The 21,724-nt window shown below is 35.7% G+C and overlaps 1 protein-coding gene across 2 annotated transcripts in view; it reads left to right on the top strand.

The window, feature by feature from the left end:
* Nucleotides 1–21,724, top strand: part of Wnk3 (WNK lysine deficient protein kinase 3) — a 152,732-nt gene that overhangs the window by 36,547 nt on the left and 94,461 nt on the right. For both annotated transcript variants that reach the window (XM_071606048.1, XM_071606047.1), the window contains exons 5-9: nt 4,329–4,417; nt 6,628–6,847; nt 12,116–12,410; nt 13,713–13,906; nt 13,998–14,147. In XM_071606048.1, the coding sequence (XP_071462149.1) occupies nt 4,329–4,417; nt 6,628–6,847; nt 12,116–12,410; nt 13,713–13,906; nt 13,998–14,147 (948 nt within the window). The remainder of the gene's footprint in view (nt 1–4,328; nt 4,418–6,627; nt 6,848–12,115; nt 12,411–13,712; nt 13,907–13,997; nt 14,148–21,724) is intronic.

The raw sequence follows: 21,724 nt of genomic DNA, 5'->3' as shown, positions 1-21,724 counted from the left end.
AGTGCCTCATGCGTGCAAGCACTCTACCACTGAGCCACAACCCCAGCCCCAAGTATTTTTTTTTTTTCTTTTTGTGGTGCTGGGGATTGAACCCAGGGCCTTGTGCATGTGAGGCAAACACTCTACCAACTGAGCTTTATCTCCCTCCACCCTCTGCCATACTCTTCCGCCATGAAGTTTTGCTTCAACTCAAGCCCTGAGGAATGGAGCTTGCCTTCTGTGAACTGAGATCTCTGAAACCTTGAGCCCTCAAATAAACTTTTCCTCCTTTACAATTGTGCTGGTCAGGTCCTTTAGCCACAGCAGCAAAAAATCTGACTAAAACAGACTTGAGATAATCTTTAGATTTATAATACATACCTGTACACTATTGGGGTCATCTAAAATGCTCTATATTAGTGTCTTTGGGAAAATGTACAGGTATATCATCTGTATTCATTCATTTGTAATGAATTTTTAGATATTTATTAGATGGATCTTATTCTTCAAATCTGAATAATATTGACAAGAAGGATTTGAAGGTTTCTTATAGTTTTACAAGCATGATTATCAAAGGCAGTTTAAATATAATTCAACAGATACAGTATTTGAGTCCTAGGTATATGTAATTTTTCTGTTAGAGATTGTAAGGAATGAAAAGATGAGGAAGAGGTGTTTTCTACCATCAAATATCTTGTATTTCTAGTAGGGGAATAATATAAATTCACAAGCAACTATAAAATAAGAGGAGGAGAATATAATTAAAATATAACGAAATAGCAACAGGAGTTTTATGATTGTTCAGAGGAGGACTACTTCATATATAGTCGAGTGGCTCAAGATAGGCCATGGAAGAGATTATTAAGTGTGAAATAGCTAATACTAATAGATAATGCTTTTTTAAAATTTTAATTTGTTATATATGACAGCAAAATGCTTTACAACTCATATTACACATATAGAGCACAATTTTTTCATCTCTGGTTGTATACAAAGTAGAGTCACACCATTTATGTCTTCATACATGTACTTAGGGTTAGATAATGCTTTTTAGCCCCTTAAAATTAATATTATTTTAATAGAAAAAACATAATTGTGTACATTTATGGAATACAATGTGATGTTTTGATATATGTATATGATATGTAATGATCAAATCAAGCTTGTTAACATATACATCACATTTCTTACATTTTTTGTGATGAGACATTTGAAATTTACTGTAAGTTATTTTGAAATATTCACTGTATTATTATTGACTGTAGTCACTCTGCTGAACAAAAGATCTCAAAACGTATTCCTGTGGTATAATTGCAACTTGTACCCTTTGACTATCAACTCCCCATTATCTCCTTTCCAACCTTTGGTAACCACCATTCTATTCTTTATTTCCATGAATTTTATTCTTTTCAGTTTCACATATAATATGATTATGTTATATTTGTCTTTCTTTACCTGTCTTATTTCATTTAGTATAATGTCCTTTGGGTTCATCCATGTTATTACAAATGACAGAATTTCTTTTTTTAAGGGTTAATAGTATTCCATTTGATGGGCATTTAAGAGACTTAAGAGTAGTATTGAGCTGGTAAATGTTTAGCAGTTGATTCCATGAAAAACAAAAAAAGAAAAGCACTGATTTCTAGTATTTGCTAATTTTTGTGGTGTGAATACTTCCACCTTGGCTGATTTCAAGTTATTGGTGTGGCCTCACTGAATGCAAACTTGGGAAGAGATGCATACTGGCACTCATTGTATGATATTTCCACTACACATATACAATAGCTATCAACAATCTCAAATGCATAAGTAATGACAAAATGTGGTAAAATATGGAATGGTGTTTTCAATATTTATTACCTTGGCTTTTAATATAATTTATTTAATTGTAAACTTATTTAATTCAGTTTTTTAAATTGGCTGTGTTTAAATTGCTTGCAAATTTCCTGAAAATGTAATAGCTCTTATGAGTTTATATGAGAGCTCCAGCACACCATACATGTGATATATAGACTTTGGATCTTGACTTGAACAAACCAACTATAAAAGAAACTTCACTTGAACAATTTTGAAAATTTAAAAATGGACTGGGTTTTAAATAACATTAAGGAATTTGAGGAGGGATAATGACTTTTTTTTTGGCAGTGCTGGGGATTGAACCCAGGGCCTTGTGCATGTGAGGCAAGCACTCTATCAACTGAGCTATATTTCCAGCCTTGGGATAATGACATCTTTTAAAAAAGAATCTTATCTATTAGAGATATAAACTGAAAAAAATTGTGGATCAAATTATATGATGCCTTAGATCTCCTTTAATGTACTCTAATATATGAAAGTTATGTAGGTAGATAGATGAAACAAAGTTTACAAAATAACGACTGTTTTTGAAGCTAATGATAGTTATGTGGAGCTTCAATATACTATTCTTTTTAGTATGTTTGAAATTTTCTTTAAGAGCACAGTAAAAGAGAATATCATTTTAGTTGTGGCTCACATTTTGGAATCTCTAAGTAGAAAAGTATTTTGTACTTGATTTGTAAATTATAGTTCCGCAACTATTTTCACTTAGAAACAGAGAAAGGCAATAATTACTCAGGGCTGGGAAATGGATAATAGGCTAGTGGAAAGGTCAAAGAGGACTGTTTGTATAAATAGAATAACACAAGTTCGTTTTTAATGACTTTGTTATTTTACCTTAAACTCACAGAATTACCATATCACAGTTCATATTTTCATTTATCTTAAAATGTGTTGAATTTGGGTTCAAATTAACTCCTTATCTTACTAGATTTGTCAGTATATGATACTGGATTTTCTGATTCTGTGGTGTGTAGGGTAGTGTGACAGGCATAGAAGTAGATCCCCCCCCCCTTTTTTTTGGTACTGGGGATTGAACCCAGGGGCACTTAACCACTGAGCCACATCCCCAGCCCTTTTTTAAAATTATTTTTTATTTTGAGACAGCATCTCGCTGAGTTGCTTAGGGCCTTGCAAGTAGTTGCTGAGGCTGGCTTTGAACTTGGGATCCTCCTGCCATAGCCTCCAAAGCCACTGGGGTTACAGGTGTGCACCACTATGCCCACCTAGAAGTAGATCTTGAATTGCCTCCATTCATGATAATTTTTATTTCTATTATATTATTCTGTTACTAATTTAATTTGGAATTTTGTATCAAATGATTGCAGTAATATATTGATTTGAAAAAATCTAAAACTCAAATAAAAGGTAATATAAAGTATAAAATAAGCAGATTCAGGCAGCTAATACAGTTATCGTAGGAATATTTAATACATTTTCTGGATCTATTGAACACTATGAATTATGAATTTTTGTGGAACATGTTAATTACCATGTAGGATTCTATTGGTATTACAGTATTGCTTAAGTAGAAAAATATATATATATTTCTCAAATTTTCATACATAGGCATATATATTTCATGCATGCAAATATATATATGTGTGTATATACATACACACACTGCTTGTTTATTGAGTCTTGCCATTGTAGAAGACTTTGAATTATATTGAATTGGAGTATTTGAAATAAAAATACTTTATTTGAAATTTTCAAAAGTTTTTAAAATAATAGTTCTCTGATTCCAAAAAGTAGTTATTATAGGGGTTGGGATTGTGGCTCAGTGGTAGAGCACTTGCCTGGCATGTGTGGGCATTGTGTTTGATCCTCAGCACCACATAAAAAAATAAATAAATAAAATAAAGGGATTATGTCCATCTACAACTAAAAAAATAAAAAAAAATACTTATTATAATTTTTCTAATTGGTTTTATACTATATGTACATATTTGGGTCCTTCTTTTTCCCTATTTGATATTAAATCATGAGGATTTTCCATATCATTAATTATTTTGACCCCCTTTTTTTCATTACTAGAAATTGAGCCCAGGAGTATTCTACCATTGAGCTTTATTATCTGAACTCTTTTTAGTTTTTATTTTGAGATAGGATCTTAGTTGCCCAGGTTGGCCTTAAATTTGAGATTCTCCTGCCTAATCCATCTGAGTTGCTAGAACTACAGTCATGCATCAGCTACTTTGAGAACATTTTTAGTTTTTGTGTACTATCATATAATATAAAACATAATATATAAGTTTGTCTTTATTGTTGGTTATTTAGATTTACAATTTTCACAGGTATTTGTAGAGTTATGGCAAAATTTTAGTTAAAAAAGTTATTAAAGTTTTGCCATATAAATATATTTATATATATATTTATCTCATTTCAAACTGGAATGTGATTTAATGATAAAAATGATGTTAAAACGATCATGTTGATTGGATTTTCAATTGCTTAATTTGTGAAAAAAAAAAATATGTTTGTTCTTCCAGGGCATTAAACCAGCCAGCTTTAATAAAGTCACTGATCCTGAAGTGAAAGAAATCATTGAAGGATGTATTCGTCAAAACAAATCTGAAAGGTGGGTGCAAGTCTAGTGAAATGACATAACTGATGGATGTATTTTTTTCTAATCATACACTGGGTCATTTTTTTGTCCTTTTACTCATGCTAGGTATGACTTTTGAGTGGAAGCCAAACCATATGGTATAGAGTGAAGTGTATCAATGCATGTTGTTTGACATTTTAGACTTTGATATTATGTGCTGAATTTTCCTTGAGCTGACATTTGGGTTGTTTGTGTGTATATATTCTGACAAGCTTTCATCACCTTTAACCATCAGCTTAATAGGCAGTAAGCCTACACAGGTTACCTTGCTTCTACCAGTTGAGGGTACATAGATATATTTTATTTGATCCTATATCCCTGTGTCACAATAATGATAAAGTTGATATAGTTGCTTTTGTTTCAGAAGTAATATTGTAGATTTATTATTTGTATCCCAATGTGTGTTTTCTTATGAACAAGTCATTTTAGTCTTATCTTTTACTTCTCTTTAATTTGAGCCTTGGAAAATTACTGACTTAAATTAGTGGGTACATCTTTTAATTTTTACTACCTTATCAATGATATATACTTTAAACAAACAAATAATCTGCATCAGCGTTTCATTGACCCTCCACATTTTTATTAGTTTTCTAACTTGATTTAGTATCGTATATCTGAGAATACAACAGACCTTACCTTAGCCATTAAGGTAAGGTCTGTTGAATTATGGCTTTATTATAGAACACTTAATAAAAGCCAGGTGTGGTGAGACAGGCCTGTATAGTCCTAGCTACTCTGAGTGGCTGAGGTGGGAGAATAGCTTGAACTCACAAGTTCAAGAAGACTATATCTTGAGCAACTTAATGAGACCTTGTCACAAACAAAAATTTTAAATGGACTTGACAGGCCTGGTGGTTCATGCCTGTAATGCTAAGTAAGGCAGAGGTAGGAGGATTGCAAGTTCAAGGCCAACTAGGGCAACTTAGCAAGACCCTGTCTCAAAATAAAAAGAGTTGGGGATGTTGCTCAATGGTACAGTGCCACTGGGTTCAATCCCCTGTACCAACATAATAATAATAGTAGTAATAATAATAATAGTAAAAAATGTAGAGGGGTGAAAATCCTCCATTTATAGGACACCAAGTTGTCCACATGATTCTTTTCTGTTTTAAGTGGTACAGGAGGGGCTCTCTACATAGACCTTAGGCAATATATTAGTTTCAGCACCCACTGGCCTGTAATACAGATTGATTAAATATTATATGTCTTTTAAACATTAGTTGAAGAAGAAACAATTGTCCCTCTTTGCAAAAGAATATATATGTATACTGTGGCCTAGAACCAGAGTTAAATACTTTAAGAAAACCACTGGACTTTGCTGAACCACATTAGCTACACCACAACGTTCTTCTAAAGAGTGAAACACACCATTGCTAATGAAGTCAATGACATAAATATTTGTGAAACAGTTTTAATTTCTAATTTACTTTAGAATTTATATTGCTGGGGGAGTTTTTAGTTTCATTTGCTGAGATTCTATTATTGGAGTCGTAGTAACTTAAGCTGATGGTTTAAGGAAAATCAATCCACCCAACATGTACTTCTCTAATTCTTTCTATGTATACTTTTATATATGTTAAAGTTCATTATATAGTAGGTGTGGTGGCACACTCCTATAATCCCAACAACTGGGAGACTGAGGCAGGAGGATTGAATGTTTGAGGCCAGTCTGGGCAATGTAGCAAGAGCTTGTCTCAAAATACAATGAAATGGACTAGGAATGTAGTGCTATCACCTGGGTTCAATCCCCACTACAGAGAAAAAAAAGCAAAGTTTGTTGTCTAGATGCTTTACTGGTAATAACTAATCTTTTAATTTATTTTTTTCTGTGTTACTGGGGATTGAATAGAAGGGTACACTACTACTGAGTTATATCCACAGCCCTTTTTTTTCAGTTTTTGTTGATGCTGGCCTCAAATTTAAGATCCTCTTGCCTCAGCCTTCCAAGTCAATGGAATTATAGGCCTGCACCACTATGCCTGGCATAATTAATCTTTAATTTAAGTTACTATATATGCATGTTATTTGGGATTTCTTTGTATCCTTTACAAGATTTGGTTTTATAACAAAGCAGATTAATGGTTTAATTACTAGAAAATTTAAATAAGGTTGTTGCTTTGGTATAAATAATTTTGACTTATTATTGGAAGAATTTATAATGAGATATGTATTTTGCTTATTAGGTTGTCTATCAGGAACCTACTAAACCACGCATTTTTTGCTGAGGATACAGGACTGAGGGTAGAGCTAGCAGAGGAAGATGATTGCTCAAATTCATCCCTGGCTTTAAGACTCTGGGTTGAAGACCCTAAAAAATTAAAAGGCAAACACAAAGACAATGAAGCTATTGAATTCAGTTTCAATTTAGAAACAGATACACCTGAGGAAGTAGCATATGAAATGGTAAGTTTTACCACTGTTTTCCCCTGCCACATATGGTATCAGGTTTGATTACGTTCTTGTATTCATTGCTTTCTTTTCTCTCACTTTCTCCTGGTTTTTGTTTGTTTGTTTTGTTTGCTTGTATATTTTCAGAATAGGGAATTGAACCAGGGGCACTTTACTACTGAACTATATCCCCAGACCTTTTTATTTTTTATTTTGAGACAGAGTCTCATTAATCATGCAGGCTGGTCTCAAAGTTGTGATCCTCCTACTTCAGCCTCCCAAGTCACTGATATGACAGGCTTGTATTACCATGCCCAGCCTTTCATTGTCTCCTGTTTTCTTTATTTAAATTGTTGTGTTATTGTGAAATGTATCTCAATAGCAGAGTATACAGAATTTGTATGCACACTGTAAAGAACAATAAAACACTACATTTGTTAAGAAATAGAACATTGTCATTGCCTTTGAAGCCACCAGTGTGTTGCTCCCAGCTACATTCCCCTTTCTCAGCTCCTTAGGCAATATCTATCCTGACTTTTATGTTACTTATTCCTTTGCTTTTCATTATAGTTTACCTAAGTAATATATTGTTTTATTTTGTAAACCTAACAGCAAACACACACCTAGCTGGCTACACAGGGGCATTATTAGTATAATTAGATGAAAAACCCCAGGAGAGGATAAACTGAAGAGAGTCTCTGGATCAACATCTGGTTTCAGCTTCCCTAAGAGCATACAAGAGCTGCTTCTGGGGAAATCAGAGTATACGGTTAAGAGTAAGTTCAGGGAAATAAACCCATGGATCAGCACAGTCAGAATACTGGCAAAGGCTGTTGTACAGACCAGAAATTAGTTTGGTAACCATATGGTTGGACAGGAAGTGGACTACTCTGATTTTTCCATTTCTAATTTCTCTGTGACCAGCCCCCACTCTCAGTAGATCATAGCCTGTAACTAACTGCTAGGAGGTGTAATGCATGTCCACACCTGCTCCAAGCAGCTGCCAATACTGATAGGAGGGGCATGCATAAGTTTTAGCAGCATGTAGTCAAGACTGGCTGGATATTTTGACCTCAGGTTAAAAGGGATAGGACAGTGACAGTGGGGATCTTGGAGATGATAGCCCTTAACATTACTGAATTAAGGTTATGCTGTTCTCATCTGAAATGTTTTTCTGGGACATCTGGTGTACAACTGGCATCTGGATACTTACCTTTACTATCTTCCTAGACTTTTCTTTGCCTCACTCTTGTATTGGGTTTTATGTTTCCTAAATCCCATGTTTTTTTTTTCTTACCTGGCCTGTCCTTTGGTTTTAGTGGAACACTTTTCTGCTAGTTTCTTTTCTTAAAGTTTTGGGGTATTTTTGCAGTACTGGGGACTGAACCGAGTGGCACTCTACCACTAAACCACATCCCCAGCCTTTTTTATTTTTCATTTTGAGACAAGAGTCTTGCTAAGTTGTTGGGTCTTGCCTCAAACTTGTGATCCTCCTAAGTTTCCTAAATTGCTTGAATTATAGACATGTGCCACTGAGCCTGACTTTCAAACATATTTTATATATCTTTGTATTGTTTTAATATTTACAATGAGCACATGATATTTTAGAATGAGTAAAACGGTGTAAAATGACTTAAATTTAAAAAAATCTATAAAACTAAAAATCAGTATTCCTTTGATTCTGCCGACATGCAGAGGTGTAAAAATTCAATATATCCTGTCTATACTGTAGTATAGTGTTTTAAGTTTTCTGCTAGCTTATTAAGGAGTACATAGGAGATAAATTCTTTGAGACTTGGAAATACAAAAATTCCTTTTTCCATCTTTGTATTTAATTGATCATTTTGGCTGAACAAGGCATTTTTGGTTGACAGTTGTTTGCTTTTTTAAAATTTGAAGTCATTTCTACCTGCTCATCTAGCTTTTAGTATCATTGTTAAAAAGTCCAGAGTTGTTGTGATACTTGATTGTTTACATATGATTCATTTTTTCCCACTCTGGAAGATCTTTTTCTTCTCAGTGATCTAAAATTTCACAGTAATGTATCTTGATTTGAGTCTATTTTCATCCACTGTTGCATACTCTGTGGATCCTTTTAATCTGTGAAAACATATCCTTTAGTTTCTGGAAAGTTTCTTGAAGTATTCTGTTGATTTCTTGTTTGTTTCTCCTTCTGGAACTGCCAGTTATTTGGATGTTGGGCCTCTTAGAACTGGTTTTCTAATATTCTTATCATTTCTATTTTCCATCTCTTTTTTCTTTTTATTCTCCTCTGGTAGATGTTAGCAACTCTGTTTTCTAACTCTTCTATTGAATTTTTCATGTTTACTAATGTGTTTTTAATTTTAAGAGTTCCTTTTCATTTTTTTATCTGTTCCTTTTTAGGGTAAATATCTTGCACTTTGTTTTGTGAATGCACTATTGTCACACCTCTCTATAAAATTAGTGTTTTTTGACTCCTTTTGAATAAAGAATTTATTGTTACTTTATAAATTACTACAAATTTAGTAGCTTAAAACACCACCTGTTTACTATCTCTCAGTTATATAGGTCAGAATTCCTGGTAAGCCTTGCTGGATTCTCTGCATAGGATCTCACAAGCCTCAAATCAAGGTGTTGTCTAGCCTGCTCTTATCTGGGAGTTCTGTTGTGAGATCCTTGTTTCCTTGCTGGATGTTAGCTGGAGACTGTTTTCAGTGTCTCGAAGCTGCTTTTTAGTCCTTTCATGTGCCCAATCATGTCTTCAAAAAACAGGGTTGGCTTGGTGAATACTTCTAGTGTCATCTGCTTGTAAAATATCACTCAGATAATCTCCCTAGTTTAAGGTCATCTGTGCTATATAAAGATACAATAATGATGGGAGTGATATCTCATCATGTTCACAGGTTTGGCCATCAGGTGAGGGTGTCCTTTAGGGGCCATAATTTTACCTGCTACAGGAACTAACAAACTATCTGGATGGTATTATTGCTTGCATAATAAGACTTGTTAACTTTGACTACTATAGAGTACTTGAGTGGGCCATTATTATGGGAATCTCAGATTGTTATTTATAAATCTTTCATTTTCCTTTGGTAAGATTCTCTAGAGAAGCATTTTTCAGTCTCCTTCCTGGGGAATAAGGGTATTAATACCAGTATTTTGGTAACCAAAAAGGAAAAGGTCTGAGCATTTCTGCATTTGATATCCAGCTGTATATGGTCGCTTAATAGTTTTGTTTTTAACATGGTAGCCATAATATCAACTGTGTTTGATGTTCTGAAAACCAGAGATACTTTCTTTTGCCCTCTTCAGAGAACAAAACTCTAGATTAATGGGTAGGGAGAAGCAATCATACAAAGGTGTGGAAGGAAGGGTGAGATGCTGGGACCTAAATAATTGCTTCACAAAACCTTATAACTGAGTCTTCCTTATTTTCACTTTACCTTCAGTTATGGAAGTACCTAGTACCATCAATTCCTGTGGTTTATGATTATTCTTCAGTATAAATGGTTCTTAGTTTTCTGTAGTTCACCTTTCCCAGTTTTTTTTTTTTTTTTTTTGCGTGAGTGTGTGTGTGTGTGTGTGTCGTGCTGGAGATTGAACTCAGGGCCTTGTGCATGCAAGACAAGCACTCTACCAATTGAGCTATATCCCCAGCCTCACTAGGTTTGTTTTTATTGTCTGTTTGTTTTCTATATTCCAAAGTATTCAAAAGGTTGTTACCATTGCTGTTCTCTTATTTACCCTGTTCTTGTGTGTTTTTAACTTAAAAATCCATCTATTATGGGGCAGTTTTTCTTTTTAGAATTTTGGGAGGGAGCACAATTGGGTACGTGTGTTTCACCTAACTTTTGTGTTTTTTGTACTGGGGATTTGTCCTGGGGGTCCTTTACCAGTTAGCTACCTCCTCACTCCCCCCCTTTTTTTTTTTATTTTGAGACAGGATCTTGGTAAGTTGCTTAGGGCTTTGCTAGGTTGCTAAAGCTGGCTTTGAAATTGTTGTCTTGCCTCAGCCTTCCAAGTCACTGGGATTATAGGCATGCACCACCATGCCCGGCTGTTTCAACTAACATTTTATTCATCTTTCAACTACTGTGACATATTTCAAGAGTATGCAGACCCAAGACTTGCTTTAAAAAGCAGACTATAGCATTGAGAATGATGTGCCATGGTACCTTCTCAAATCATTTTCTCTGCTGCTCACCTTTGTTGCTCTGAGACAATAAGGCAGAACTGTTTCCTCTCCTCTGATACTTCTAATGCCTAGTAAGATGTAATATTTTGTGGTAAATATACTTCTTTTGCTTAGAATGTTGATCTCCACTCCAGACTTCATTTGTACTCTCTTCAATAGCCTGTTCATTCCTTTGTTTGCCTTTTAGCCAGGTCCAAATTTACCTTCCACTGTAACCGTTTCCCTATTTCCTCAGGCTCTTTTAGCAGCTCATTTCTACTTCATTTCATTTTAAGTTTGTATCTATTTCATACCTTCAAATTTTGTGTTCAGATAGGACAAAAGATCGACTTAGTTACTTGTATCTATCTCTCTTGTCCCCAGTACTGGGCATATTGTAGACATTTAATGCTGCTGAATGAAGAAACCCTTTTTAATTTTTTACAATTCTTAATAGCAGTCCTAAATTATCAGTAACAAGGCTGCATGTACTGAAACATCAGAGTTTTATTTTTATTTAAAGTCCAAACTATTTCAATAATGCTTGGTAATACTGTTGGTTTTTTTGTATTTATTAAAAATATTTTCTTATATTTTTGCATGTATGTATGACTTTGATTAAGAAAGAATATAGAGATCAGGCATGGTGGTGCATGCCTTTAATCCCAAGTAACTTGGGAGGCTGAGTCAGGAGGATCGCAATTCGAGCCTGCCTCCACAATTTAGCAACACTCTATGCAACTTAGCAAGATCCCATTTTGAAATAAAAAGTAAAAAGCCTATGTGGCTTTTATATGGCTTAGTGTTTGAGTGCCCCTGGGTTCAATCCCCAGTACCAGGGGAAAAAAACGAACGAAAGAATGAATGAATGAATATATAAGCAAATTGACTGTTGTTTAATAGAGTTTGGAGTTTTGGGTATAAATTAATGATGTTAGTTGGGCTGGGGTTTTATGTAGCTCAGTGGTAGAGCACTTGCCTTGCTTGTGTCAGGCACTGGGTTTGATCTTCAGCACCACATAAAAATAAATAAATAAAATAAAGATATTTTAAAAAATAATGGTGTTAAAAATAGCCAAAATCTTAAATGTTAAGGAAGTGCCTTGCTTACTATGTTTTGTTTGTAGGTCAAGTCTGGATTCTTCCATGAAAGTGATTCCAAAGCTGTGGCTAAATCCATTAGAGATCGGGTGACCCTGATAAAAAAGACAAGGGAGAAGAAGCCTGTTTGCTGTTTGGAAGAACGCAGGGATTCACAGTGTAAGTCTATGGGGAATGTACTTCCTCAGCAGCAAACTACAACTTTGCCTCCTACTTCTGCTCAGCATACTGGGGCTGAATGTGAAGAAACTGAAGTTGATCAACATGCTCGACAGCAGCTTCTACACAGAAAACCACAACAGCACTGCTCCTCCATTAGAGGTAAAGCAATAAAAATTTATAAAACACATACAAATGTCCAATCATATTTCCTTATTTTTTTAAATTTTTAATTTTTAATTTTTTTTGAGAGAGAGAGAGAGAATTTTTAACATTTATTTTTTAGTTTTCGGTGGACACAACATCTTTATTTTATTTTTATGTGGTGCTGAGGATCGAACCCAGCGCCCCGTGCATGCCAGGCGAGCGCGCTACCGCTTGAGCCACATCCCCAGCCCCAATATTTCCTTATTTTTAAATAGTACTTTTGTGGTTTTTAGGTGATTCTATTATCTGTTATTTATTTCATCAGGCCTTTTACAAAACCCCTAAAACAGGCCAGCTAGTTTCCTTATTTTAAAATTTAAGAAACTATTATTAACTGACTTGTCCAAAGTGCTCGCTGCAATAGAGTTAAAATCTAGCAACTAGTCTTATTCAGAGAAAAAGTCAAATGACCATACTAATGTTTTTAAGGGTTTAACATAAATCCTTTAATAAAGAAAATTTGGAACTAAAGATACAATGCATTCCTCAGGAAGGAATTTTATAGATATTAAGACCCTTTGTGTTTTAGGCTAAATTATAAACACAAGCCCTTTAATTTTTATGCTGTCATATTCTCTTTTCCAAAAGGACACAATAATTTGCATAGTAATAACCAATTGTTCTACAGAGGCAGTATTTTTTCCTATCCAGTTTCTAGGAGAAAGAAACTATGACTCTTTGTTTTACTGAAATCCTAATGGCAAGTATAATTCAGTTAGGTATGGATATACATGAAACAGCCAGTAAGTGGAGTTGATTTTTTGTGTGTGATTGTTTTCAGGTTTGTTTTATTAAGAAAATTTTATGGGTAGGGATGTAGCTCAGTGATAGAGCATGTGCTTAACATTAGCAAGACCATGGATTTAATCTGCAGAACTGCAAAAGAAAAGAAAATTTTAGTATATATCACAGTGCCAACATTTCATTGTTTAATGGAGAATTTAAATGATGATTTTGATTAATTCTGTAGTGTAAATATTTTACTTGTTTGTGTTTTCAGAATAAAAAAAAAGAAACACTACTACCTACACTATTTCAACTTTGTGCTTTTTATTTTCCCTTCTACCTCTCCTTCCTTCCTTCCTTCCTTTCTCTCTCTCTCTCTCTCTCTCTCTCTCTCTCTTTCTTTCTTTCTATTGTTGTTTTAGGATAGACATCACAGTTGGGTATATTTTGACATGCTATACATACATTTTGTGCAACCCATTATAATTCTGATCCAATTCTTGGGTCTGATGCTTCTTTTCTTTGTTATAGGTGACAATTTGTCTGAAGCAGGAGCTGGATCAGTTACACATTCAGATACTTCAAGTCAGCCCAGTGTAGCTTATTCCTCAAACCAGACGATGGGCTCTCAAATGGTTTCTAGTGTCCCACAGGCTGATATAAATGTTCCAGGGCAAATTTATCCATCTCAGCAACTGGTAGGACATTGCCAGCAAGTTTCAGGGGTGAGATGAACTGTTACTTTTTTTAAATATAGAACATCATATTTACTATAAATGGGAGAGTTTATCTTTAATTTTTTTTCTTTTTTAACAGTTACAAAAGCAGCCAAATCTGACTCAGCCCCAAATTTTGCCTGTGGTTCAAGGTCAGTCCACTGTTTTGCCTGTACATGTCCTTGGACCTACAGTTGTTTCACAGTCCCAAGTTTCCCCATTAACTGTGCAGAAGGTCTCACAGATAAAGGTAAGATATCATTTTAGAGACTCTGTATTCACTGAGACAAATTTAACACTGCCTAGATTTTTCTGACAAGCAAAGATTCTCTTTTATAAATTCATCATAGTTTAGATAAAGGTCACTGAAAACTAAAAGTTGTTTATGCTTTCCTTCACCCAAGACATTCCTTTTGAGGATATACCTAACATTGTGCAGGTAGAATCTTGAAACACTGTTTGCATAATTGGGGAAGAAACAGAGGACTCAGTGTATGGACAAAAATCTATTTAGGACTTTGATCTCTTTTTCTTGGTAATACTAGTTTCTTCTTGGTATTGAACTTTTCCAGCCTGGTTTGAGTATGGAGTGATACCTGTTGCAGTTTATTATAAATAGTATTTCATTGCTGGGTGCAATGGTTCCTATAATCCCAGTGACTTGGGAGGCTGAGGCAGGAGAATTGCAAGCTCAGGGTAGCCTTGGCAATGAAGTGAGACCCTGTCTTAAAATTTTAAGGGTAGGAAATGTAGGTCAGGGATAAAGTGCCCCTGTGTTCTATCCCCATTACCACAAAAAAGGATTTCATAGACTTTAATAATTTTTGGCACATCCATCTAAATTCTTGACTTGTTTTTGGTTCATGTTTATTTCTGTAGGAGAATAAGAAGTATTTTTGTCTTTAAGACCAGTAAAGTCAGCATTATGTGTTTCCAACAATAATTAAACAGTCTTTGAGTTAATTCATATATTCAAATTATATCCTGTTTACCTAGGTTATGGACTCTGGACCCATGGTTGGCCTTTTCTTTGCCATCACCCTGCTTTCTCCCTTCACTACCCACCATTCCCTGCATGTGCCTTCTAAACTCCTGGGCATTCTCTACTTAGATAGCAGCTGATGTATCTGTTTAAGAGATTGGTGTACAATCAAACCCAGTTCATTGACAAACTTAATGACTACCATCTTCTAGGAATATAAAGTAAAAAACAACATGGTCTTTAGCCTCCTCAAGGAGCTCACAGTCTTGTAAGGGGAAAGCATACATGTACTTGACAAATGCCAGATACATTTAAAATCTGCAACGGGCAGATTTAGTCTGATATAGTTGAGCTGTCCTAGTATTTGGCTAGTGTTTATATGTGATATAGTACATATTTGTAATTGAGCTCATGTTGTGGTTTGGTTTGTTTCTTTCTAAGACTATTAATGCAAAGTATGTTGAATGGATTCTTACATTTAACTTAGATTCAACCACATAAGTATATAGGTATGTGAATTTAAAATGTGTTTCCAAGTTTTTTTTAAAGTTTTGTGGAGAAAAAAAGCTAAATATTGTTATGAAAGTGTTATGTGCTTATTTTAAAAAGTTAAAGGTCATAAAATTATATAGAAGAAAGTGAAAATTTTGTTATCCCTCCAGCTGGAGACACTTATATTCGGGGTATATAGCTCTCTGTTTGTCTGTTTTTCTATGTACCCATGTACAGTTTTGTTTATAGATGCATATGTATATTACATGCATATTATCTTTGTAATCTGTCCTTTTCACCTACTATATAAAATCCATGTAAGCAAGATTTTGATCATTTGGGTCTTTTTATGAGCCTGGTGGCCCAAGTTCTTGGAATTATTATAGCCAACCTATATTAATTCCAGCGAATTCTCTCCTCTCTTCTTGAGAGAGAATTTTAGGTTCATTTTAGCTGTGATAATGAAATTGGTTTTGTTTTCTCTTGGGACTTCCACTATCTGGTGTGTGAAGGTGTCAGATTCATTTACTCTGAATCTGCCAAGGTTCAAATGAGTTATGTGGTAAGTGCAATAAATGAGAAACCATGAGCAGTATATTGCTGGGACTAATCTCAGCTCTTTGTATATTTAACTAGCATTTACTCATGGTATTAGGATTTTTATGGAACTAATGCCATACCTAGCACCTTTTTGATAATTTGATGACATTTTTTAGAATATAGCATTATTTTATCAATCATCTGGAACAGTCCCATTAAAATGGGCATGGTATATACATTTATAATTTGAATTTTCCTTGCACCAGCACCAGGAACTGCAGCTGGCTTTTGGAACAGATGGACAAACTTCAGCCCAACCCATGATTTTAGACTTGTCAGTTTCTGGAGTTCCACAACCAGTCCTTTCTGCCGTTTCTCCTCAGACATTGCCTGCTTCACAGATGACTTCCCAGCATCCAACAATTGGTCTTCAACTTGAGCCTGGCCCCAGAAATGGGAATCAGGCATTAACCAAAGCACCAGATGCCAATCAGACTTCTAGTTTCTTACTGGTTAATCACCCTCAAGCTTTGTTGAATCACTCTTCTGCCCAATATGTGAGCAGTGCACAGAATGCTGTTGATACAGCTCAGCTCCCTTCTAATTCCATCAGGGGTCATTCAGGGGCCCATCATCCTTCACAAAAGATACAGTCAGTATCACAGCCCTGCCCAGTGGTACATCAGGAGTCTATAACTCCAACTTCTTCAGTGCCACAAAGCCAGACTGTGCATTTGAAGGAAACCGTGCCTTGTTTCCAAGCCTCTATTCAGCAGCAGCCATTATTTTTACAACCTAAGATTATGGCATCACCACAGAAAAATGTTCAGCAGGATTGTATTCTGCAAGAGTCTGAAGCTCTTGCAAGTCAGCAGCAGCCAAAGGGTGGTATTGAAAGTGTGATTCAGCCGCTGGAACGGCCATCTTATTCTGTTCAACACACTTACCCAGGGCCACCTGCAGAACTACCACCTTTCCCACTGAAGGCTCCTGAGCAGCTGCCCTTTGTGATACATCCCCAGGAACAAACTTCTTACTCATCACAGCCAACTTACCCAGTCCAGGCTCCAGAACAACCTATTTATTCACTGCCAGCCCTGGAGCATCCACTTTACACTGTACAACCACCGGGATCACAGCCAACCTATTCCATGCAGACTTCTTATCCAGTCCCACCTACAGCACAGTCCTCTTATTTGGCACCGGCCCAAGGGCAGTCTGCTTACCTAGTGCAACCTCCAGTTCGGTCACCATTTGCAGACCAGACAGCATATGCGATCCAGGCAGCTTATCCTGTGCAACCTATGGAACAGCCTGCTTATCAGGCACTGCCTCTTGAACATGTCTCTTACTCAGGACAGACTGCTTACACCATCCAGACTACTGAACAGGCAACCTTCATAACCCAGCAAGTATACACAATAAACCCTCCTGATAGCCAGCAAGTACCCATTATAAACTCTACAGATCAAAAGTTATACTCTGTACCACCTTGTATAGCACAGACATCTGAGCAACAAACCTATTTAACACAACCACAAGGTAGTACTTCTTTAACATTGAAGCAAAAGATGTACTTAACACCAAACTTAGATACACAGTTACGTTCTACTGAACCTTTATTTAGTGTCCAGCATTCAGTGGCTCCATCCCAAGCGGATGTCAGTTTTGGACACCAGCAGCTAAAAACTCAGGTGCAGTCAACTAGTATTACATCTCAGAGGGCAGCAGAAGGACAACTTCAACACCCTGAGCAGATGTCCTTCATTCAGCGGGCCTCTTCACAGTCCCAGATCCAGCCCACTCATTTCTCAGCACAGATTTCCCAATCACATCTAACACCAAGCCAGGTTTCTCACTCAGCTTTCATTCAGCATCAGCAGATGACTCATTCATCTCGTAGACAAGCACAGAAAATCCATCATTTGTCTACTCAAGAAGGTTCCAAAAATCAACAGCAGTCTTTGTGTAGCCAAAATACTGCTTCTCTACAGCAGAAAGTACCTGATTCACAGACACCTAACCAAATTCAGCCATTACCAGGTATTCCAAAGACCGTTTCAAACATGGTCCAGATTTTACCTTCTTTACAAGAACAGTTGCAACTGGCGGCAGTGGAACAACAACATGTAATACAGCCTTTAGAGCAGCCTCAAGTGTTTCAGGCATTAGACAATAGTCAAACTTTTCCCCTACAGAAAAAACTAGCACAGTACCAGCCAGCATGCATCCAGCGACAGTCTGCTGGCCAGCCACAGTGGCAGCCATCTTGTAGCTTAGCAGCCATTTCTGGGTCATCAGAACCACAATTACAACAGCAGACCCTCTATCAAAACTCTGGGATAGCCCTTCCAAATCAGCCGTCTTCTTCTGTTCATCTCCTGACACTTAGCATTCCAATACAGGCTTCCACTGCCTGTCAGAGCATTTCTGTATTACAGACACAGCAGCATTTGCAAGGCCAAGAAATTCCAAAGGTAAATCTTCCTGTGGGGGGAATGTGGATGATTGTGATTTTTTTTCTGTAATGTTCAAGAATCAGGGAAATAGTAGCTATAGTCGAAAGACACTGAACTGGGTGGGAATCACAGTCCCCATTTCTTGTTCTTTCCTTATTCACTGGGTAACCTTGATTCAGGTCTCCCCTGGGTTTCTTCATCTGTAAGGTGAAGTGAGCAGACCAGGTTACAACAACAACAAAAGTATATTAGAACACTTACTTGGGATCTATCAGTGAATAAAATACAAGTATCCCTTCTGTCATTGACTTTTGTTCTCTATACGAAAGACACTTAACAACCATTGTAAAAATTAAGTTATATAATACAATATAAGGTTCTCTAGAGAAAGCATAGAGCAGGTTAAGTTGGAAAGTGGGTTGCAGGTTTAAAGAAGGTGGCCATCAGAGTAGGCCTCATTGGAAAGGTGTGATATTTGAGCAAATATTGGAAGTAGATGAGGGAGTCAGCAATGCAAATTTGAGGTGCAAAGGCCCTAAGGCAGTAATGTGGGCATGTTTGAAGAACAACAAGGAAGCCAATGTAGCTTTCTAAGATTTTCTGGGCCTAAAATATTAGGAGCCTATGCTTCTCTTCCAGTTCTACATTTATAATAAAGTATTTGCCCATATGAGAGAATAATTAAACAATATTGAGTTATTCTTATGTGCCAAACACTATCCTTTTTTTGTTTTGTTTTGTTTTGTGGTGCTAGGAATGGAATGCAGGGCCTTGCACATGCTAAGGAAGCATTCCACCACTGAGATACATTCCCAGCCACCCAGATACTATTCTAAAGGCATTACATGTATTGTCCTCACTCTAGCTCTAGGAATCCTATCATTGTCCTTGTTTTACAGGTGAGGAAGGTAAGGTTCAGAGAGGTTAAATAACTTTCCAAGGGTCATACAAGAGGGCCAGCATTTGAACCAAGACTACCTGGCTCCAGAGGCTATGAACTCAATCATACTACATGGCCCCTTTGTAAGATACCTACCCTTCAGGTCAGTATTGGAGAAAAAGGGTATGATAACTTCAGTGACAGTTAATCAGGGAATTGATTGAATTAATTAAAGGAAAGAACAGAATATGATCCTTTTTTTTTCTCTTCTGTTCTGTTTTAGATATACCTGAAAAACTCTAAACTTTTTGAGCTTGGCTAATGAAATGCCTTGAGATCCATATAGATAAAAGGTGTGCTGTGTTGTAGCAATTTTCTAGTGATTATATATTACTATTCCAAACAGCTGTTACTTTAAGTATTATGTGTTTTAAAATTCCCTCTTCAGGGGCTGGGGCTGTGGCTCAGCCGTAGCGCACTTGCCTGGCATGTGTGAGGCACTGGGTTTGATTCTCAGTACTGCATATAAATAAATAAAAATAAAGGTCTATCAACAACTAAAAAAATCTTTTAAAAATTCCTTCTTCATCAGCAATATAAATTATAATGAATGCTGATATGTATACGTTGAATCCTAACAGGATTGAGGAAAGATAAATATATTTGCTATTGAGGTTTCATCAGACAGGGCATACAATTCTAGGATTTATTTCATTAGAATAAAGGGTTTCACAAAGTATTTGAGATTGATTGGAATGCTTATTTCTGCATGTGATATATACTTTCCTTACCTAATTAAAAATTTTCCCCAACATCTTATTTGAAAAATATCAAAGGTACAGATAGTTGAAAAATACTGTAGCATGAACACCCTTATACCTACCCTATTGATTGTACAGTTAACTTTTGCTATATTTGCTCTATCACATATCTGTTTATTAATTTCTTTAGTCCTTTATTAATCCACCTTATTTTGTGATGCGTTTCCAAGTTAAAATAAGTTGCAAACATCAGTGTACTTCTGCATAAAGACTTTAGCATACATATCATTTATTAGAAATTGGTATTTATGTTTTTTCTTTAAATTTTAATGTAGAATAAAATGCACAGATCATAATTAATTAGATTTTGACAAATGCTTACACCTGTCTAACCCAAATCATAATCAAGATATAGGATAGGTGTTGACAAACATTTTCTGTAAATGTCTACGCAGTATTTTAGGATTTCAAGGTGGTACAGTCTCTGTTGCAACTACTTAGCACACTGTTGTATGCATGAAAACACCCATAGACTATATAAACATGGCTGTGTTCTTTATTGGAACACAGGTTTATTATCCTTGTTTCAAAATGGATAGTGCAACAGATTTCGCCAACAAGTGGTACCTTGCCTGCCTGATACAGAATATTTCTATTACTCCAGAAAGTTCTGTTGTGCTTTTCCCTAGTCAGACCTCCCTATACCATGCTATTGATTTTTTTATCATCAGTTTAGCCCATTCTAAATATTCATAAAAATGAAATCATATTATACCTACTTTTTTTGGGTACTGGAGATTGAACTCAGGGGCACTCAACCACTGAGCCACATCCCCAACTGTATTTTATATTTTGTTTAGAGACAGGGTCTCACTGAGTTGTTTAATGCCTCACCATTGCTGAAGCTGGTTTTGAACTTGCGATCCTCTTGTCTCAGCCTTCAGTCTGTGGGATTACAGGTGTATGCCACCACGCCAGGCAATATCTACTCTTATGTAAGGCTTCTCTCATTGAATGTGTTCTTGAGATTGAGCTATATTGTATATATTATTCCTTTTTAATGTAGAGTAAGTAATATTCCATTTTATGGCTATGCTATATGTGTGTGTACATTCTACTACTCATGAACTCCTAAGTAGTTTCTAATTTGGGGCTATTATGAATAAAGCTGCTCTGAACATTCTTTTTGTGGACATATTTATTACTCTTGTATAATAGCTAGGAGTAAAATTGCTGGGTCATAAAGTATAAGTGTTTTTGCAACTTTTTTTTTAAAGAAATTGCCTATTTTTTTGAATTCACTGCACTATTCTATATTAACACCAGCAGTATATGAGAGTTCCACACCCTCACCAATGTTTGGTGTTGTCTTTTTAATTTAAACTATTCTGATGGATGTATGGTAGTGTCTCATTCTGGTTTTGATTTGTATTTCCCTGATGACTATAATGTTGAACATCTTTTCATGTGCATTTGTTGGTCTTTGTATGCTTCTTTGTGAAGTCATTTGCCAATTTTATTTTGCCTTGTTTTTCTTTTTTAAGTTGACTTATGTGGAAGTTCTTTATATATTCTGGATGATATCAATCCTTTGTCACATGCGTATTTTACAAATATATTCTTCAATCTGTGGATTGCCCATCCATTTTTATAATGTTCTCATTTATAGACACAAAGTGTTTAAAATTTTCTGTTATGGTTACTGCTTTCTAT

Source organism: Marmota flaviventris, chromosome X, assembly GCF_047511675.1.
Source record: "Marmota flaviventris isolate mMarFla1 chromosome X, mMarFla1.hap1, whole genome shotgun sequence".
Classification (NCBI taxonomy): domain Eukaryota; kingdom Metazoa; phylum Chordata; class Mammalia; order Rodentia; family Sciuridae; genus Marmota; species Marmota flaviventris.
Note: the sequence above shows the minus strand (reverse complement) of the source record. Positions and strands in the feature narration are given on the sequence as shown.